At 44.6% G+C, this 16,886-nt stretch overlaps 1 protein-coding gene across 1 annotated transcript in view; it reads left to right on the top strand.

Annotated features, from left to right (window-relative positions):
- MYBPC3 (myosin binding protein C3) overlaps positions 1-16,886 on the top strand; it is a 128,591-nt gene that overhangs the window by 29,987 nt on the left and 81,718 nt on the right. Inside the window, exons 11-16 of the mRNA XM_073350333.2 lie at positions 3,468-3,491; positions 4,202-4,371; positions 5,213-5,345; positions 5,634-5,636; positions 6,849-6,973; positions 12,207-12,312. Of these exons, the coding sequence (XP_073206434.1) occupies positions 3,468-3,491; positions 4,202-4,371; positions 5,213-5,345; positions 5,634-5,636; positions 6,849-6,973; positions 12,207-12,312 (561 nt within the window). The remainder of the gene's footprint in view (positions 1-3,467; positions 3,492-4,201; positions 4,372-5,212; positions 5,346-5,633; positions 5,637-6,848; positions 6,974-12,206; positions 12,313-16,886) is intronic.

Below are 16,886 nucleotides of genomic sequence, written 5' to 3'. Positions count from 1 at the left end.
TCCTTCTGCTTTCATGATCAATTTTAGTGAACAGCAAGTACAGACAGAATTTTTTAAAATAAATAAATAAATAAAAGAGAGAGAATAATCTCCAGTACTTTCATGATTTTTGACCTACTGGGTTAGTTAGTTATCATTAATATTAAACTAAAAACCATGACTCAGGAAATTATGCTTTTAACTATCACTGCATTTTTACTCCACATTAATAACTCCTGGAAGACACCAAGCCTTTTTATGGGGTGAATATATGCTCCTTTGAAAACACAACTGGAGAAACAAACATGTTGAAGAACTCTCAAGAACTGCAGAGAGACAGAATGCAGGAATGACACCTCTGCCATCACCTTCTACTTCTGTTCCACCTTACCCATCATCAAGTACTACTTTACCCAGATGACGCACATGTTCACTGTCACGGAGAAAACTTAATTTTATATTGTACAGGAGTTGTATTTTCTGGCCACTGTAATTTAATTAGCTGGTGTTGACACACAGGTGCCATAGGCCACAGATAGGTCATGGGGAAGGGGAAGGGAACAGTTTTCACACTAGTATTAAATAGGATAGTGAAGAGACCTTGAAAGAGATGACAGCTGACAGGGTAACAGGATAGGAAGTAAGCAATCCAGGGTAACAGGATAGGAAGGAACCATCTCTGGGATGTACAAAACTATTTTTAACATCCTCACACGTTTAAAAAAATATCAGCTGCCTGTTCTGTTAACAGCAGGTTCACTGAGCTTCATCTTAATGTCCTCAAGTGCACTGTCAACCTACGAGGTGATCCCTGCAGCTAAGACCCTCAACATCAGGGAGAATTACTTTAGGGCAGGAGAAACCTAAGGAGACCAAAGTCACCACATTAAGAGCACTCCCCTTCCTGAAATGCTTAGCCTGGGAGGATGTTACTCCAGCTGGGTGGGAGAGGTCAGTCTATTTCTGTGAATACTACAAATCCTTACTGGAACTAAAAGAATGTTTTAATAAAGTTAAAGTGGTGACAAGGAGCATTAGAAATGGGGAAACATGAAGCCCGGAACTTACTGGAGGAGACAGGGACATGAATTCTGAAGGGTTATGAACAGGACTTTCCTGCTTCTAAGTGCTCAATTCTACACTATTTAAATGGTGATTCTTGGCTGTAAAATAGCTTTTTTATTATGTAGTGGCAATTTACAAGCCAGTCCATGCTCTGGAGAGTTACAAAACACTTGCTCTTTACAAACAAGGCTGAGATTGCACTTTGGGGAACATTCAGGTTCCTTGCATTTTAGTTCACATAAACATGGGTTTAGGGTGGGCTTGACACAGTTAGGGATTCTTGATGCATGATTTTTATTCAGGTATATAAATATTTTGGATGTATATACAATACCAACTACTTAAAGGTAAGTCTTGCAGGACCCACAGCAAGATCTCATTAGTCCTTACAAGTGCTGTGGGATTTTTGTTTCAGTTATTATTTATGCAACAACATTGGATTACATGACCAAGTACAAAACAGAGAGGGAGACAATTGGCCAAATTCTCTGCTTGTGTAAACAGGTGCAGTGTCATTGACTGCAAGGGAATAGCCAATAGCCTTTACCCCAAATATTTTTAAAATGAGTTATAATTTAAGAAAGCACCTCTACCAACTTCCCACAGGCATGAAGTCCAGTCCACAGATGATGATATGGTTTACATGAATGAGGCAATATTACAAAAAATATATATATAGCTTGGCTATACAATAACTAAGGTGGATAAGATAATTCTCTATAATTATAGAGGGATATAAACACCAGGAATGGAGAGGAGTTGTTTCAGGTGCTCCAACTGAGTATAACCAGAAATAATGGGATGAAACTGAACAATGGAAAATTTAAGTTGAATATTAGGGAGACCATCTTGACAATGAGATGTATTTGGTTGGGGAACAATCTCCAAAGTGGAAGACTTATTTGCGTTTAAAAAATAACCTAGACAATGTATTTGAACACAATATGAATAATCCTACCTTAAACTTTCAGGTGGACAGTGCATATAGGTTAGCTGGAGAGAGAAACTAGATTTGACCTAATAGGGGTTTTTTTTACGTTCTATGATTCTATACTTATTTTTGAGCCACTGTTTCCTCAGAGCATAATTGCTCCAATGCAAACCTTACATTTATAACTAGGAAACATGTATTTAGACAGTATTATAAATGTTGCTTGTTCACATTATCAAGAGCTAGCTAGCTCAGAGTGCTTCGTATGTTGAAAGATCTTAGACTATCTGGTAAATGGCCTGTTCTTTTGGTTGGCAGGGCACAATTTTTAATTGTGCCTTGCTAGGCAAAATACAAATAATTTACCAGACACAAAGAAACCAGTGGGGATATGTAGTGGGGAGGGAGCTGGCTGAATTTCTGGAGGACGTAGATATGCTCTAGTGAAGAAACATCTCCACTGTGGCCCGTATTTGTAACAGAATACTGGCTGGAGATCCAACCAGTCAATCCCGGTAATAGAGGATGTTAAACCACCTTAAAGAACAATTCTCTAAGTATAAGACTTTACATGCCAAGTTTCAGCTCAGAATGACTGAAGTGCAAGCTCCAAGCTGGACATGGATACTGGAAACCCTGACACTCAATTGCGGCACTATAATAATAGTAGAAATCCTGTTACAAACACCTTCCTAAGAAAAACACTGGAATATTAGAACCACCTTGTTAAAGATGCTCCCTAGACTGACCCCACTAACCCTCCATGCTCCTTTCATGCAGTGACATTCCTCACGGAGATTAATGGGAGATATTCCTTCTCTGTAGACATTCACAGTATATCATATAAATGAAAACAAAACTAAAGAGTCCTCTAAGTTTCCCTTCACTGCATGCTTCATAGCTTGTGTATGATTTGGGGGAGGGGAAGGGCCTGGGATTCATTACTGAACACAGCCTTATTACATGGGTATATTCTGCTGCACTGGAATCTGCTTGATCCTGGAAACAAGCTCCACCTACAAGGAGTTCTAAGAGGTGCTGATTTTCCCTCCAGGATTCTGGAGCCTGCATGTCTTGTCATACCTCCCTCATCCTTCAAAGGAATTCACCATACCGTCTTTTGTGAGAAATCCATTGAAAGATGTCAGGCAGAAGGATCATTTTTGGAATGAGGATAGTGACGTAAATAGCCTCACTTTGCCCTATGAGGCCATCTACCAGTAGCAGAAATAAATTGTGGTGTTTACATCTGCAATATAAACTGTAAGATGGAACTCTACAGAATGAGGCTGATTTCACTAGAAAAATGCATTTCTTCTTGAGTATATTTCAGTGCAACATATCCATCTCCCTGCTGCTGAAATGCAGGCTTTTTCTGCTAAGGGTGGAGATGATGATGGCTCTGTTGTATTAACACATGTTGCCCTCTTTCCTGCCCATGGGGATGCTGCATGCTTTTCCAAATGCTTCTCTGCATCGCTCTCGAGTCCAGCAGCTTCTTGCGCTCAGTAAATCGGTAAGTTTTTAATCAATCTTCAAATAATATATACTATGACAGGAGCATAATGTTTTTCACACAGCAGATCAGCCTACTTCTCATTCGGGTCCTACTGTACCACAAGTTAACTCTCCCATAATCACCAGCTCTTTGGGCAATCCATAAGCTGAGTGGCCCATTGTAAATAGTGTCTTGCTAGCCAGAACCTGCCAATCTAAGTGTCTTTCAACTCTAAAAACTGATTATAGACAACCTTCCCATCACAAAACTGATCTTCACTTTTAAAGATGAACCAGGCCTCACTTTAATAAAGAGAAGGAATCCTGGGAGATAAGAGGTGAGTCTCTATCTTATAGACATGAGCGTGGGCCTCAGAAGATCTGGGCTCATTTCCTGGCTCTGCCACAGATTTCACGGGTGATCTTAGGAAACTCATCTTTGTGCCTCAGTTCCCCATCTTTAAAATGGGGATAATACTTTGTCTTGCCTAGATAGACTATAAGCTCTTCAGGGCAGTAATTATCTCTAATATGCATATGTACAACATCTACCACATTTAGGCCCTGATTTTGGTTAGGGTCTCTAGGCATTTCTGTAATAATAAAGCTAGACTGCTGACATCTAATGCAGGAATGGCTTCACTTAAGCAATGCATAGCTTGCCAAGTTTATGGCTTCTTTGGAAGTTCTTTCTAGTGTGTCATTCTAATGTTCTACTCCTCTCCCTAGCAAAAGTGAGCCAAAAACTGAATTACAACCTGATGTTGATGTCTGGGACATCCTGCGGAGAGCTCCTCCTTCTGAGTATGAGAAAATTGCTTTCCAGTATGGCATCACAGACCTACGGGGGATGCTGAAACGCCTCAAACGCATAAAAAAGGAGGAGAAGAAAAGTACAGGTTGGAGAGCTGTATTTCTTCCTAAAATATCTGTTCTTATCTTATTTTGGTCATTGGTGTTTCCAATATCAACATTAGGGGAGAGGGACATGATTTAACTAGTTCTTCCAACTTTTCCTATAGTCTTTTATACTTGAGATGCCTGTTCCCAAGATAAGACCTTCACCAGGTCTTCTGAACTACCTCACTATGACTCTTGGAGATTACACACCTTCCTCATTTTGCTAAATTTCCCCCGACATTATAACACTCTGTTGTGTGCCTTAACCAGCAATGGTTCCTTTAGACAGGAGTGGTCAATTTTATCTTCCGTAGAAGACAAGGACTTCTCAGCTACACCCCAGACACCATGGCTTATGTGATCTAATGGGTCTTGTTTAGACTAGGATTTAAAAGTGGGATGTTAGCTAACATTTTAAAAGTCTAGTGTAGACAAGGCACACTGCCTTTAATATGTTATCAAGGGAAAGCCTAGTGAGAAATTTAGGCTTTGACTCAACATGTGCTAAACTGGTTAAATTACACACTGCCTTATCTATACTAGATTTAGAACATGCTAATTAGCATGTTAGCTAACATCATCCTAGTCTAGATCAGGCCACAGAATCATAGAAAAGGATGGAGGGTGAAGCTTAAGGCATTTGGGAAAGAAAGGTAGAAGGGGGTGAGGGCAGATATGGAAAGAACAGAGCAAGGATTAAGAAGATAAACCAATAGGAAAGGTGATAAAAACCTCCTTTCCTTTCCTGACTTCCTTTCCTCCAGATTAGGCTGCAAAGAAAGGAAACATAGCAAAGAAAAATTATTAAAATCTCCTTTTTGTAATGGTTCTTCATCTCAGCATTCCTCCAGAAACTGGATCCTGCTTACCAAGTGGACAAAGGACAGAAGATCAAGCTAATGGTTGAACTTGCCAACCCAGATGCTGAAGTGAAATGGCTGAAGAATGGACAGGAGATCCAAGTGAGCGGCAGGTAAATTAGAAAAGAGACTGGGAAATCCAGCCTGGAGAGTGTTAGGTCTGGAACAACCGTAGATACCAAGCCATCTTCAGGAAGGGGAGACTATAAAGAAAGCAGGGGGAATATCAGACGGGAAAGGGAAAGATGGAGGAAGACTATGGGTGTGTCATTGTGGGTGCAGTGCCAGTTAACATGTAAAATGACATTCAGTTTGCAGTTCTCATTACTGTTTCTTTTCCCCTCCTTGCCCTGTGCTCACTCTCTGCACATGGAATTGAACATTGTCATCTGCCCACTTAGCAAGTAAGTCCTCAGATTATATCTTACTGTTTCTGAATGTATTTAAGATCCAGTGAGATTGTCCTTCTTGTGATATGGGACCTATCTAAATGTAACAGGACATCAGCTACCGCTGAAGTGATTTTGTGCTGAAGTTCTGTTGGGACATAAGTGGGGGCTAATCAGGCCTCTAGTGAGGCTACATGGGAGAACACTTGTACTGGCTGGCATTCTAGCAGCCATTAACAAGAAGGGCAATATCCTTGTGACACAGCCCTCGCTCGAGGTTGGTTGGGGAGCACTGCCCAGTGACATGCTGGGGGGGGGGAGGGTTGTTAATAGGGAAGCCTGGGCCCTTCCTCTCCACCAGGCTCCAACCCAGGGCCCTTTGAGGGCTATCAGTGATCTGACAGCTTGGAATTCTTAAGGCAACCCTCCCTGGGCCACTTCCTATCACCTCCCTGCAATTGTCTTAAGGTCATCATCTGGGGTAAGGCAGCATGAGGGTCTTCTGCTCACCACAAGGCACCTCCAGACAGCAGCATGTAGCAAGGTCTTTCTTCCCTCTCAGGCAGAAACTGCCTCCTCCTGTAGTATGGCCCAGCTCATTCCAAGGGCTTTCCCCTGCTGGGGTAGTCCAAACACAAATAAAGGGGACCAATGAAATCCAGAGTTCATATGAGAGGGAGTGCTTCCCTCTCAAGCTGTCTCTGCAGCAAGCCCTTTCTTCCCTCCCTCAGGGAAAGATATTTGGACAGTTGTTTAGGGAGAGATTCTACCTTCCCTCAGCTCATCTCTTGTGGAGCTGACAGTATCAGGTGTGCTCTCTTCTTTGGTCTGCCACCACATGAACTGCTCACCTGCCTTTTAATTCCTCCTCCAAGTGGTGCATTTGCTACAGATGTGGCAGGGCAGGACTGTCTCAGCTCAGAATGGTTCCTTAACCCCTTGCTGCTCAGTGTGAGGTTTGTATACCCCGTCACACCTTGCTGAACTCTCTCTTGTTGTTGTAAATAGTTCTCTGTGTCCCCCCATCTCTCACGAGCATTCTAGAAGCGGATAACTCTCAAACAGTCTTCCTCTCCCCTTTGCCAGGTAGGGTGGCTGGTACAAAGTCCTTCCCACTCCTCTCACCCAGGTCTTCCCTCCCTTCTCGCATGCGCCAGAACAGGGTGGCTGGCTCTAAAGGACATACTTGGTGAGAATTACACTTAGATTCTGTTTGCATTTCTTCAGATATATTTTTGAGGCTGTTGGGAATAAGAGGATCCTGACTATCAATCACTGCTCCCTAGCTGATGATGCAGCATATCAGTGTGTGGTTGATGAGGAGAAAAGCTTCACAGAACTATTTGTAAAAGGTGAGTGCCAGCAAGAGAAGCAGATCCACGCTAATACCATTTATTGTTATGTCCTGCTTCTCTACTCTGAGGATATGTGTACACTACGAAATTAGGTCGATTTTATAGAAGTTGATTTTTAGACATCGATTTTATACAGTCGATGGTGTATGTCCCCACTAAGCGCATTAAATCGGCGGAGTGCGTCCTCACTACTGTGGCTAGCATCGACTCATGGAGCGGTGCACTGTGGGAAGCTATCCCACAGTTCCCACAGTCTCCGCTGCCCATTGGAACTCTGGGTTAAGCTCCCAATGCCTGATGGGGCAAAAACATTGTCGCGGGTGGTTTTGGGTACATGTCGTCAGTCTCCCCTCCCTGCCTCCCTCCGTGAAAGCAATTGCAGACAATCATTTCGCGCCTTTTTTCCTGGGTTACCCGTGCAGACGGCATAGCATGGCAAGCATGGAGTCCACTCAGCTTACTGCTGCTGTTGTGAGCACTGTAAACACCTCACGCATTATAGTGCAGTATGTGCAGAACCTGGCTAAGAGACGGCAGCATGAGGACGATTGTGAAAAGGACATGGACACAGACGTTCCTGAAAGCATGGGATGTGGCAATTGGGACATCATGGTGGCAGTGGGGCTGGTTGATACAGTGGAATGCCGATTCTGGGCCCGGCAAACAAGCACAGATTGGTGGGATCGCATAGTCTTGCAGGAATGGGATGATTCCCAGTGGCTGCGAAACTTTTGCATGCATAAGGCCACTTTCCTGGAACTCTGTGAGTTGCTTTCCCCCACCCTGAAGCATAGGAATACCAAGATGAGAGCTACCCTGACAGTTGAGAAGCGAGTGGCGATAGCCCTGTGGAAACTTGCAATGCCTGACTGCTATTGGTCAGTCGGGAATCAATTTGGAGTGGGCAAATCTACTGTGCGGGCTGCTGTGATTCAAGGAGTAAATGCAATCACTGATGTTCTGCTATCAAGGGTAGTGACTCTGGGAAATGTACAGGTAATATTTCCCAGGATGGCTTTGCTGCAATGGGTTTCCCTAACTGTGGTGGGGCGACAGACGGAACGCACATCCCTATCTTGGCACCAGACCACCTTGCCAACCAGTACATAAACCACAAGTGGTACTTCTCAATGGTGCTGCAAGTACTGGTGGATCACAAGGGACGTTTCACCGACATCAGTGTGGGATGGCCGGGAAAGGTGCATGATGCTCGCATCTTTAGGAACTCTGGGCTGTTTGAGCAGCTGCAAGAAGGGACTTAATTCCCAGACCAGAAAATTACTGTTGGGGATGTTGAAATGCCTTTTGTTATCCTTGGAGACCCAGCCTACCCCTTGCTCCCATGGCTCATGAAGCCATACACAGGCAGCCTGGACAGTAGGAAGGAGCAGTTCAGCTATAGGCTGAGCAAGTGCAGAATGGTAGCAGAATGTGCCTTTGGATGTTTAAAAGCTCGCTGGCGCTGTTTGCTGACTAGGTTAGACCTCAGCACAACCAATATTCTCATTTTTATTACTGCTTGCTGTGTGCTCCATACTATCTGTGAGAGTAAGGGGGAGACATTTATGGCGGGATGGGAGGTTGAGGCAAATCACCTGGCATCCAATTTTGAGCAGCCAGACACCAGGGTGATTAGAAGAGCACAGGTAGGCGTGCTGTGCATCAGAGAGGCTTTGAAAACCAGTTTCATGACTCATAGATTCATAGATATTTAGGTCAGAAGGGACCACTATGATCATCTAGTCTGACCTCCTGCACAATGCAGGCCACAGAATTTCACCCACCACTCCTAAAAAAGACCTCACACCTATATCTGTGCTATTGAAGTCCTCAAATTGTAGTTTGAAGACCTCAAGGAGCAGAGAATCCTCCAGCAAGTGACCCGTGCCCCATGCTACAGAGGAAGGCGAAAAACCTCCAGGGCCTTCCAATCTGCCCTGGAGGAAAATTCCTTCCCGACCCCAAATATGGCGATCAGCTAAACCCTGAGCATATGGGCAAGATTCATCAGCCAGATACTACAGAAAATTCTTTCCCGGGTAACTTGGATCTTACCCCATCTAAAAACCCATCACAGGCCATTGGGCCTATTTACCATGAATATTTAATTACCAAAACCATGTTATCCCATCATACCAGGCTACGGTGTGACAGTTGCGTGTGTTTCTCCTTGATGCAAACTCGCCCCCTCTGTTGATTTTAATTCCCTGAAAGCCAACCACCTGCCCCCCTTCGATCACAGCTGGCAAAGGAAATAAAGTCACTGTTGTTCTGAAACCATGCATTCTTTCTTTATTAATTTTTAAAAAAAGGAAGATAACTGATAAGGTAGCCCGGGGGGTAGGGTGGGATGGGGGAGGAGGGGAGGAGGGAAGGACAAGGCCACATTGCTTATTGTAGCCACACTACAAATCAAAACTGTTTGAATGACAGCCTTCTGTTGCTTGGGCCATCCTCTGGAGTGGAATGGCTGGGTGCCTGGATCCTCCACTGCCCGAGTTCTTGGACGTCTGGGTGAGGAGGATATGGAACTTGGGGAGGAGGGCAGGAGGTTGTACAGTGGATGCAGCAGCAGTCTGTGCTCTTGTTGGCTTTCGTGTAGCTCCACCAGATGCCTGAGCATGTCCGTTTGCTCCCCCATTAGCCTCAGCATTGCATCCTGCCTCTTCTCATCTCACTCACTTAATGCTTTCCTGGACTCTGCCACTGATTGCCTCCATACATTCAGCTGTGCCCTATCAGTGTGCGAGGACTGCATGAGCTCAGAAAACATGTCATCATGAGTGCGGTTTTTTTTACCTTCTAATCTGTGATAACCTCAGATACAGAGATGAGGGGGAGCATAGAAACATTTGCATCTGCAGGGGGATTAAAAAGGGAGAGTAAAATTTAAGATGATACATTTCTCAGAACAAAAGGGAGACTTTTTCACAGTGAATTAAGCAATTCACAGCAGACAGCACATGTGTTTTAGGTACACGGTCACATTTTGCCTTTTATATTGGGCGCCTGCCAGTATGGTGACACATCACACACAGCTGGGCAACAGAATTCGGTTTCCACGCTGCCATGGTAAGTCAAAGGGTACGCGGGTTTGACTTCTGATGCCTTCATAACATGTGGGAATGTTTTCAAACTGCAGCGTCCTCCTTTCCCATAGCAAGCAATGCCGGTTGGGTTTGCCATTTAAAAGGAGGGGCTGCGGTTTTTGGTTGGATGTGCAGCCCTCCCCAGAAAACCTTCTGCAAAGGCTTTCAGAGTACCTCCAGAAGAGCTTCATGGAGAAGTCCCTGGAGGATTCCCGCTCCATCCCCAGACACGTTAACAGACTTTTCCAGTAGCTGTACTGGCCGCAAATGCATCCCAAGTCTTCAGGGCAAATCAAACATTAAACACTATTGCTTTTAAACCATGTACGGTAGTTACAAATGTGCACTCACCAGAGCTGCCTTATCCGGATTCAGGGTTGGGGACCCTGCCTTGGGAGGGTATTGGCTCCAGGGTGATGAAAAGGTCCTGGCTGCTGGGGAGAATGGATTCACCACTTGCCTGCTGTGCATTCTCCTCCTCATCATCCACAAAATCCTCCTCCGTGTTGCGTGAGACTCCCCCCTTGCAGGTGTCCATGGACAGTGATGGGGTAGTGGTAGAGTACCCCCACAGAATGCCATGCAGCTGATCATAGAAGTGGTACCCAGAGCGACCATTTGCCTCCTTTGTCTTTTTGTAGGCTTGCCTGAGCTCCTTGGCTTTCACGCGGCTCTGCTGTGTGTCCCTGTTGTAGCCTCTGTCCATCATGCCCTGTGCGATTTTAGCATATATATTAGCATTTCTTCTTTTTGATCAGAGTTTGGCCTGCACAGATTCTTCTTCCCATACAGCAATCAGATACAGTATCTCCCGTTCGCTCCATGCTGGAGCTCGTTTGCGATTCTGGGGGGACTGCATGGTCACCTGTGCTGCTGAGCGCGCCACGCTGACCGAACAGGAAATGAAATTCAAAAATTCCTGGGGCTTTTCCTGTGTACCTGGCTAGTGCATTGGACTTGAAAATGCTGTCCAGAGTGGTCACATTGGAGCACTCTGGGATAGCTCCCAGAGGCCAATAATGTCGATTTGTGTCTGCACTACCCCAAATTCAACCCAGCAAGGTCAATTTTAGCGCTATTCCCCTTGCTGGGGAGGAGTACAGAAGTCGATTTTAAAAGCCCTTTAGGTTGACGGCACAGGGTTGCTTGTGTAGATGCATTCATTATAAAATCGACCTAATGCGGCTAAATTCGACCTAACCCTGTAGTGTAGTGTAGGGCTGATACTAGTTAATCTCACAGAAAAGGACATTCTTAACAACAGAAACAGATTCTATTATTTACTGAACAACAAGGCATTTTTCTTCACAGTTAAATGAAGGCAGCAAGCAAGTTACAAGCTAACATAACACTTGAGTGCATCATAAAAGGGAGACAAAACAAACTTTATGACATATCAGATATTAGGCTATTCCTGCAGAGCATTGTGCTCAGTTTTGGTCATAGTGGGTTAGGGCCAGATGCACACCATGAGCCCTTTCTATCTGGAACTGTTTCTGCATTAACATTCATTCAGGCTTGTTAAAATAAAATTACAGTCCCAACCCCTTCCCCAACCTACCTGCAAAAATGATCAACAATTAAATGGTCAATGCTCACATTGCAAGTGTTATCTTTAGACTTTAATGTTAACACCCCATGAGATTAGTGGAGGGGGCAGAGCATGTTACACTTGGTTCACATTTAGAAGACTGTATTTGCAACAAAGAGGACTAGAAATATGCTTTACAAATAAAGTTTATCTGGTATATAAGCAAAATATGTTACATAGACTGCACAAATATGTCAAATGGGCCAGGTTTTTAACACCTCTGAATTTGGGTTATGAAGAATATAAATGAGAAATGATTAATCCCTCATTTTTATTCTGTCCCATAATGTAAGAACAGAGGAATCACTAGATAAAATTAATGGTATGAACTGGCATAGCAAATTGTATGCTGCCATATGGTGTGCATTGGTGGGTGCTTTGGAATGGATGAGATTAGTTCACTGCTCCCTAGTTACTGTAGAATGAAAAATGTCTTACCTTAGATCCTGTCCCTTTCCCCCACTAAGATGCAAATGAAGGGACAGGGATCTTAGTACTCTTTGTGTTCCATTATCCAGACCCTGTTTAAAACAGGCTTGTTCATTTCCAGAGCCTCCAATCCTGATCAGCCACCCATTAGAGGACCAGGTGGTGATGGCTGGAGAGAGAGTGGAGTTCGAGTGTGAAGTGTCTGAGGAAGGGGCTGCTGTGAAATGGTAAGGGTAATGTAAGAAAAAAAAAACAAAACAAACACCCAGTGCACACTCCTGTGTGGGGGACTCTAGGGCTGACACCATTAGTGTGGTTATATTGTCATGAGTGGCTGGGGCCTGTCCCTGAAGCAATGAGGAGAGGGACAGGGTGGAACTCCACACCCACATGCCTTCAGGGTCAGAAAGAGAGGAACTGAGAATACCCCATCCGCCCACCTAACAGGGTGAGGAGGAGAGGGAGAGAGGCCAGAACAGATCATAAAGTGATAAAACAACAAATGTAAGGGATACTTTATGATGTATCCAGAATTTCTCACTCTACAATTCTAGCATTCTATCAATATACTTGTTTTGGAGTTTTCTATAGAGCCTATTACTTTACGGTCTAAGTGTTGCACAGGTTCATTAGATCTGCATGGCAAGATCCTAATGGACTTAATGGCATCTTCTGCTCTTCTTGTTAAATGGGTTCAGAAGCACTGTTGCCAGTGGTTGGAGGTTTTCTCCCTACACAGGGCACAAGCAAGCACAATGCCTTTGAGGGCTCTATAATAAGCATTAAGAAGTGGTTTCTACATTTCCTTTTGGGAGGTGTAAGCATATGACCCCCCCAGCACCAGCCCTAGGTGGCCAGCTAGTGCAGAAGGGGGCTAACTCCCCATTTCATAGCCACCTATCTATGTCCACTCTGGATTGTCTGTAGTACCCCAATGCTCACAGAGCACAAGACCTAGGGTGTTGGCATCTCCTGCACAGATGTGCAGCACAGGGATACAGATTCTGGCCCTTAGAAACCATTATTGATGGTTGATTCTGAGACTAACTCAAACTAGGGCAGAATAGAAAAAGTGGCATAACGCCATCTTCAGGGAATGTGTCAGGAACCCTCAGAGAAGTAGTAGCAGCTCACAGTGTCAGGGACAGGAACTCTCAGGGGAGCAAGGAGTGGTTTCCAAGGCAAAGGAAAATACCTTCAAGGAAGCAGACACTGTCAAAAGGGGAAGGGACTCTCAAGGGAGAAGTCAGTATTCCTCAGGACAAAAGCCTTTCCTCTCCTCTCCTCGTTGTCATCTTCCCTCTGCACAACTCCTCCTCATCAGCCTTCCTCATTGATTTTGACTCCTGGCTCTCTCTTTCTCTTCACAATCTCCCCCACTCATCCTTGGAGACTTCACCTTCCATGTTGACGACCCATCCAACCCCTTAGCTCCACATTTCATCACCCTCATGTCTTCATTTGATCTGCAGCCCTGGTTCAATTCTCTCACTCACCAGAAGGACTATTCACTTGACTTGGTCTTCATCAAGCACTGCTCTCTCTCTGATCTCTCTGTTGCTGGGTTCCCCCACTCTGGCCATCACCTGGTCTCTTTCATCCTCACCCAGCAGCCTCCCAGTTCACACCCTGTGACTCGGCCTTTCCATGACTTCCAATTGATCAGAACTGATGACTTCTCATCTGCTCGGCCCTCTCCTCCCTGTCCTCTCTTCCATCACTTTGGTTATTGATTCTCTCCATGTATTGCTCTTCTCCATCCTGGACTCTTTAGCCTCTCTCTCCCATTACAAGAGATCCACCCTACCCAACCCAGCCCTGGCTCACCCCCAACATTCCTTTCCTCCCCTCCTGCTCTTGCACTGCAGAGCAACTCTGGTGGAAAACCTGTGATCAGGCTGACTTCCTCCATTAGAAATTCATTCTCTTCTTTAGTTCTAACATCTTCATAGCTAAACTTTACTTCTCCAACTTAATTGATTCATGCCCTACAATCCCACCTGCCTTTTCACCATCTTTGACTCACTCCTCAAACTCTCCCCTCTTCCTGTCTGAGAGAAAACTGACAAACTATGATTTGACCTTCCTCTTTCCCTCATTTCACCTTCCCTTCCTCCTTTCCTCTCCTACAATTCTCTCCTTCCCCCCATTTACAGATGCAGAAGTTTCTCACCTGCTCTCCTCCTCTAACCCATTCCTCTGGCCCAGTAACCCCATCCCATCCCATTTCTTGATCTCTCCCAGGTGCTCACTCTCATCCCCTACCTTACTCTTCTCCTTAACCTCCCACTTTGCTCTGGCTCTTTCCCCTCACCATACAAACATGCTTTATTCTCTCCAATATTAAAATAACCCACCCTTGACCCCACTTTCCTCTTCAACTGCCCCAACTCCCTTTTCTCTTTCATTTTAAAGCTCACTGAACATGTTGTTTACAATTGCTTTCTGGAATGCCTCTCCTCCAATTCTGCCCTAGATCATCTCCTATCTAGCTTCCATCCCTTCCACTAAACTGAAAATGATCTTACAGAAGTGTCTAATGACCTCTTCCATAGCCAAAGGTCAGAACTAGTACCCCATCCTCAACTGTTTTGAGCTGTCAGCTGCTTTGATACTGTCACTCATGCTGTTCTTGAAATCTTGTCCCCTCTTGGCTTCTGTGACTCTGTCCTCTTGTAGTTCTCCTTCTACCTCTCTAACTGCTCCTTCAGCGTGTCCTTCAGAAGATCCTCCTCATCCCTCCCCCCACCAATTTTCTGTGGGTGTTCCTCAGGGCTCTGCCTTTGGTCCCTTTCTTTTCTCCCTCTACATTTTATTTCTGAGTAATCTCATCTACAAACCCAAATTCAACTTCCATCTCTATACAGATGATTCTCAGATATACCTCTCTACTCCAGACCCGTCTCCTTCTGTTCAAAATAAAATCTCAGCCTGTCTCTCTGATATCTCCTCATGGCTCTCTAGCCATCAGCTCAAGCTCAGCATGGCTAAAACAGAGATTCTAACCCTCCTCCCTAAATCCTCCCTGCAACCTCCTTTTTCAATTACTCCAAACTGGGGGTGTGATACCTAGCTGGATGAGACATATTCACACTAGTGCTGATTGTTCTAGCACACTAAAAATAGAATGTAGCTGCGGCAGTGCAAGTGGCTAGCTGCCCCAAGTGTGTGCCCATCAGAGATGCTATGTATGTACTTGGCATGGCTACTGCAGTCATGTGCAGTGTCGCAGCTAGATTCTATTTTGAGTGAACTATCTTGATCAGAGTTAGCACAAGCATGTCTCCTCAAGCTGGGAATCACACTGCCAGCTAGAAGTGAAGACATATCTACTGTGGACAACACCAGCATCTGACCTGTCATTCAGGCCCATAACCTAATGTCATCTTTGACTCAGACCCCTCTTTAGGTCATCACAACCAGTCTATGTCTAAGTTTTGATGATTCTTTCTGACTAAGATCTCTAAGATACCACCTTCCCTGTCCATCCACCCAGCTAAAACTCTCAGTCAGGTTCTCATAATTTTGTGTCTGCAACTTTGATGACATCACCCCCTCTTTGAATCCCTCCACTGGATTCTTCTCTATGGTATCAAATTTAATTTACTTGTCTTCACTTTCATGGCCTTTCAAGAGCAATCCTCACTCTACCTCTCATCTCTCATTCAGTATTGAAAGGTTGACACCCACCTCTGATTGGCCCATGAAGCCAGGCTTCCTTGCCCACGTGTTACATTTTCAAACAAGCACCTTCATTCTTCCCATGCTGCCCCTCACACTTGGGAGAAGCTCCCCATGATATCAGCAAATCTAATTTGTTATCTTCCTTGAAGTCTCTCCTCCAAACTCTCCTCTGCTGTGAAGTCTACAAAAAACTTGACAACTGTTAGGCTGCTGATGGGCTGAGACCACTGCTGATAATGCTGACCAGCACTGTCTCATTGTTTCCTTCTACTTCCCATCCATATGTCTGCATCCCTTTGTTGTTTCTTGTCTTATACTTAGATTGTACGCTCTGTTCTGTGTTTGTAGACCTAACACAATGGGGTCCTGGTCTATGACTGGGGCTCCTGGGTGCTGGAATAACACAAATAATAATACACCTATTCTCTTGACCATGCAGAGTCAATCATTATGCAAATTAGGTTTGTGAGATTGGAATGAGGGGCATTCAGTTCAGGGAGCCCAGCATGTTCAGCATTTTGGTTTACAGGAAGCTGGAATGCTAATCATGCTTGAAGAAGACACTGGGGAATTCTGACATACCAGTTCTTACATGTTGTCCTCACTTAGTTTCTTTTTCATAAGGAATCCTCTCATGCTTGTTAACAGCTGCCGGCACAAGGCTGTCAGCATTTCCCATAATACCCAAGTCATTCCTAGAGAGTGCTATCTTCCATCTGCCCTCTCCAAGGAAGGAACTGAGAATTTAAATAGACCCCCGCCCCAGAGCTGGCTAGAGTGTATAAATTACTCTGTTAAAAATACATGCGTGTGCACACACATTGTTGTGTAGTGTCCACTTACAGATACATGGTGACAAGGCATGGGGGGGCATTAATCTCTGTCCCTCCCGGAATACCATGCAATTGCTACTCTCTGATACTGTGCTTCAGAACCACTCCCCAAAACAGACCCACCACACAGACTTGATATCTGTGGAATGTGCATTTTATCAGACAAGGGAAAAGGTGCAGCTGTCTTTGCCTAATAGGGAGTAAGCAGTCAGATAGAGATCTCTCAAATACACAGTAACTGAGTTTGAGCAGTTAGGAATACAATATATAACATTTTAATGTCT

The sequence above is a fragment of the Lepidochelys kempii genome, chromosome 6 (assembly GCF_965140285.1).
Source record: "Lepidochelys kempii isolate rLepKem1 chromosome 6, rLepKem1.hap1, whole genome shotgun sequence".
Taxonomy (NCBI): Eukaryota; Metazoa; Chordata; order Testudines; family Cheloniidae; genus Lepidochelys; species Lepidochelys kempii.
This window is presented reverse-complemented; position numbering and strand designations above follow the sequence as displayed.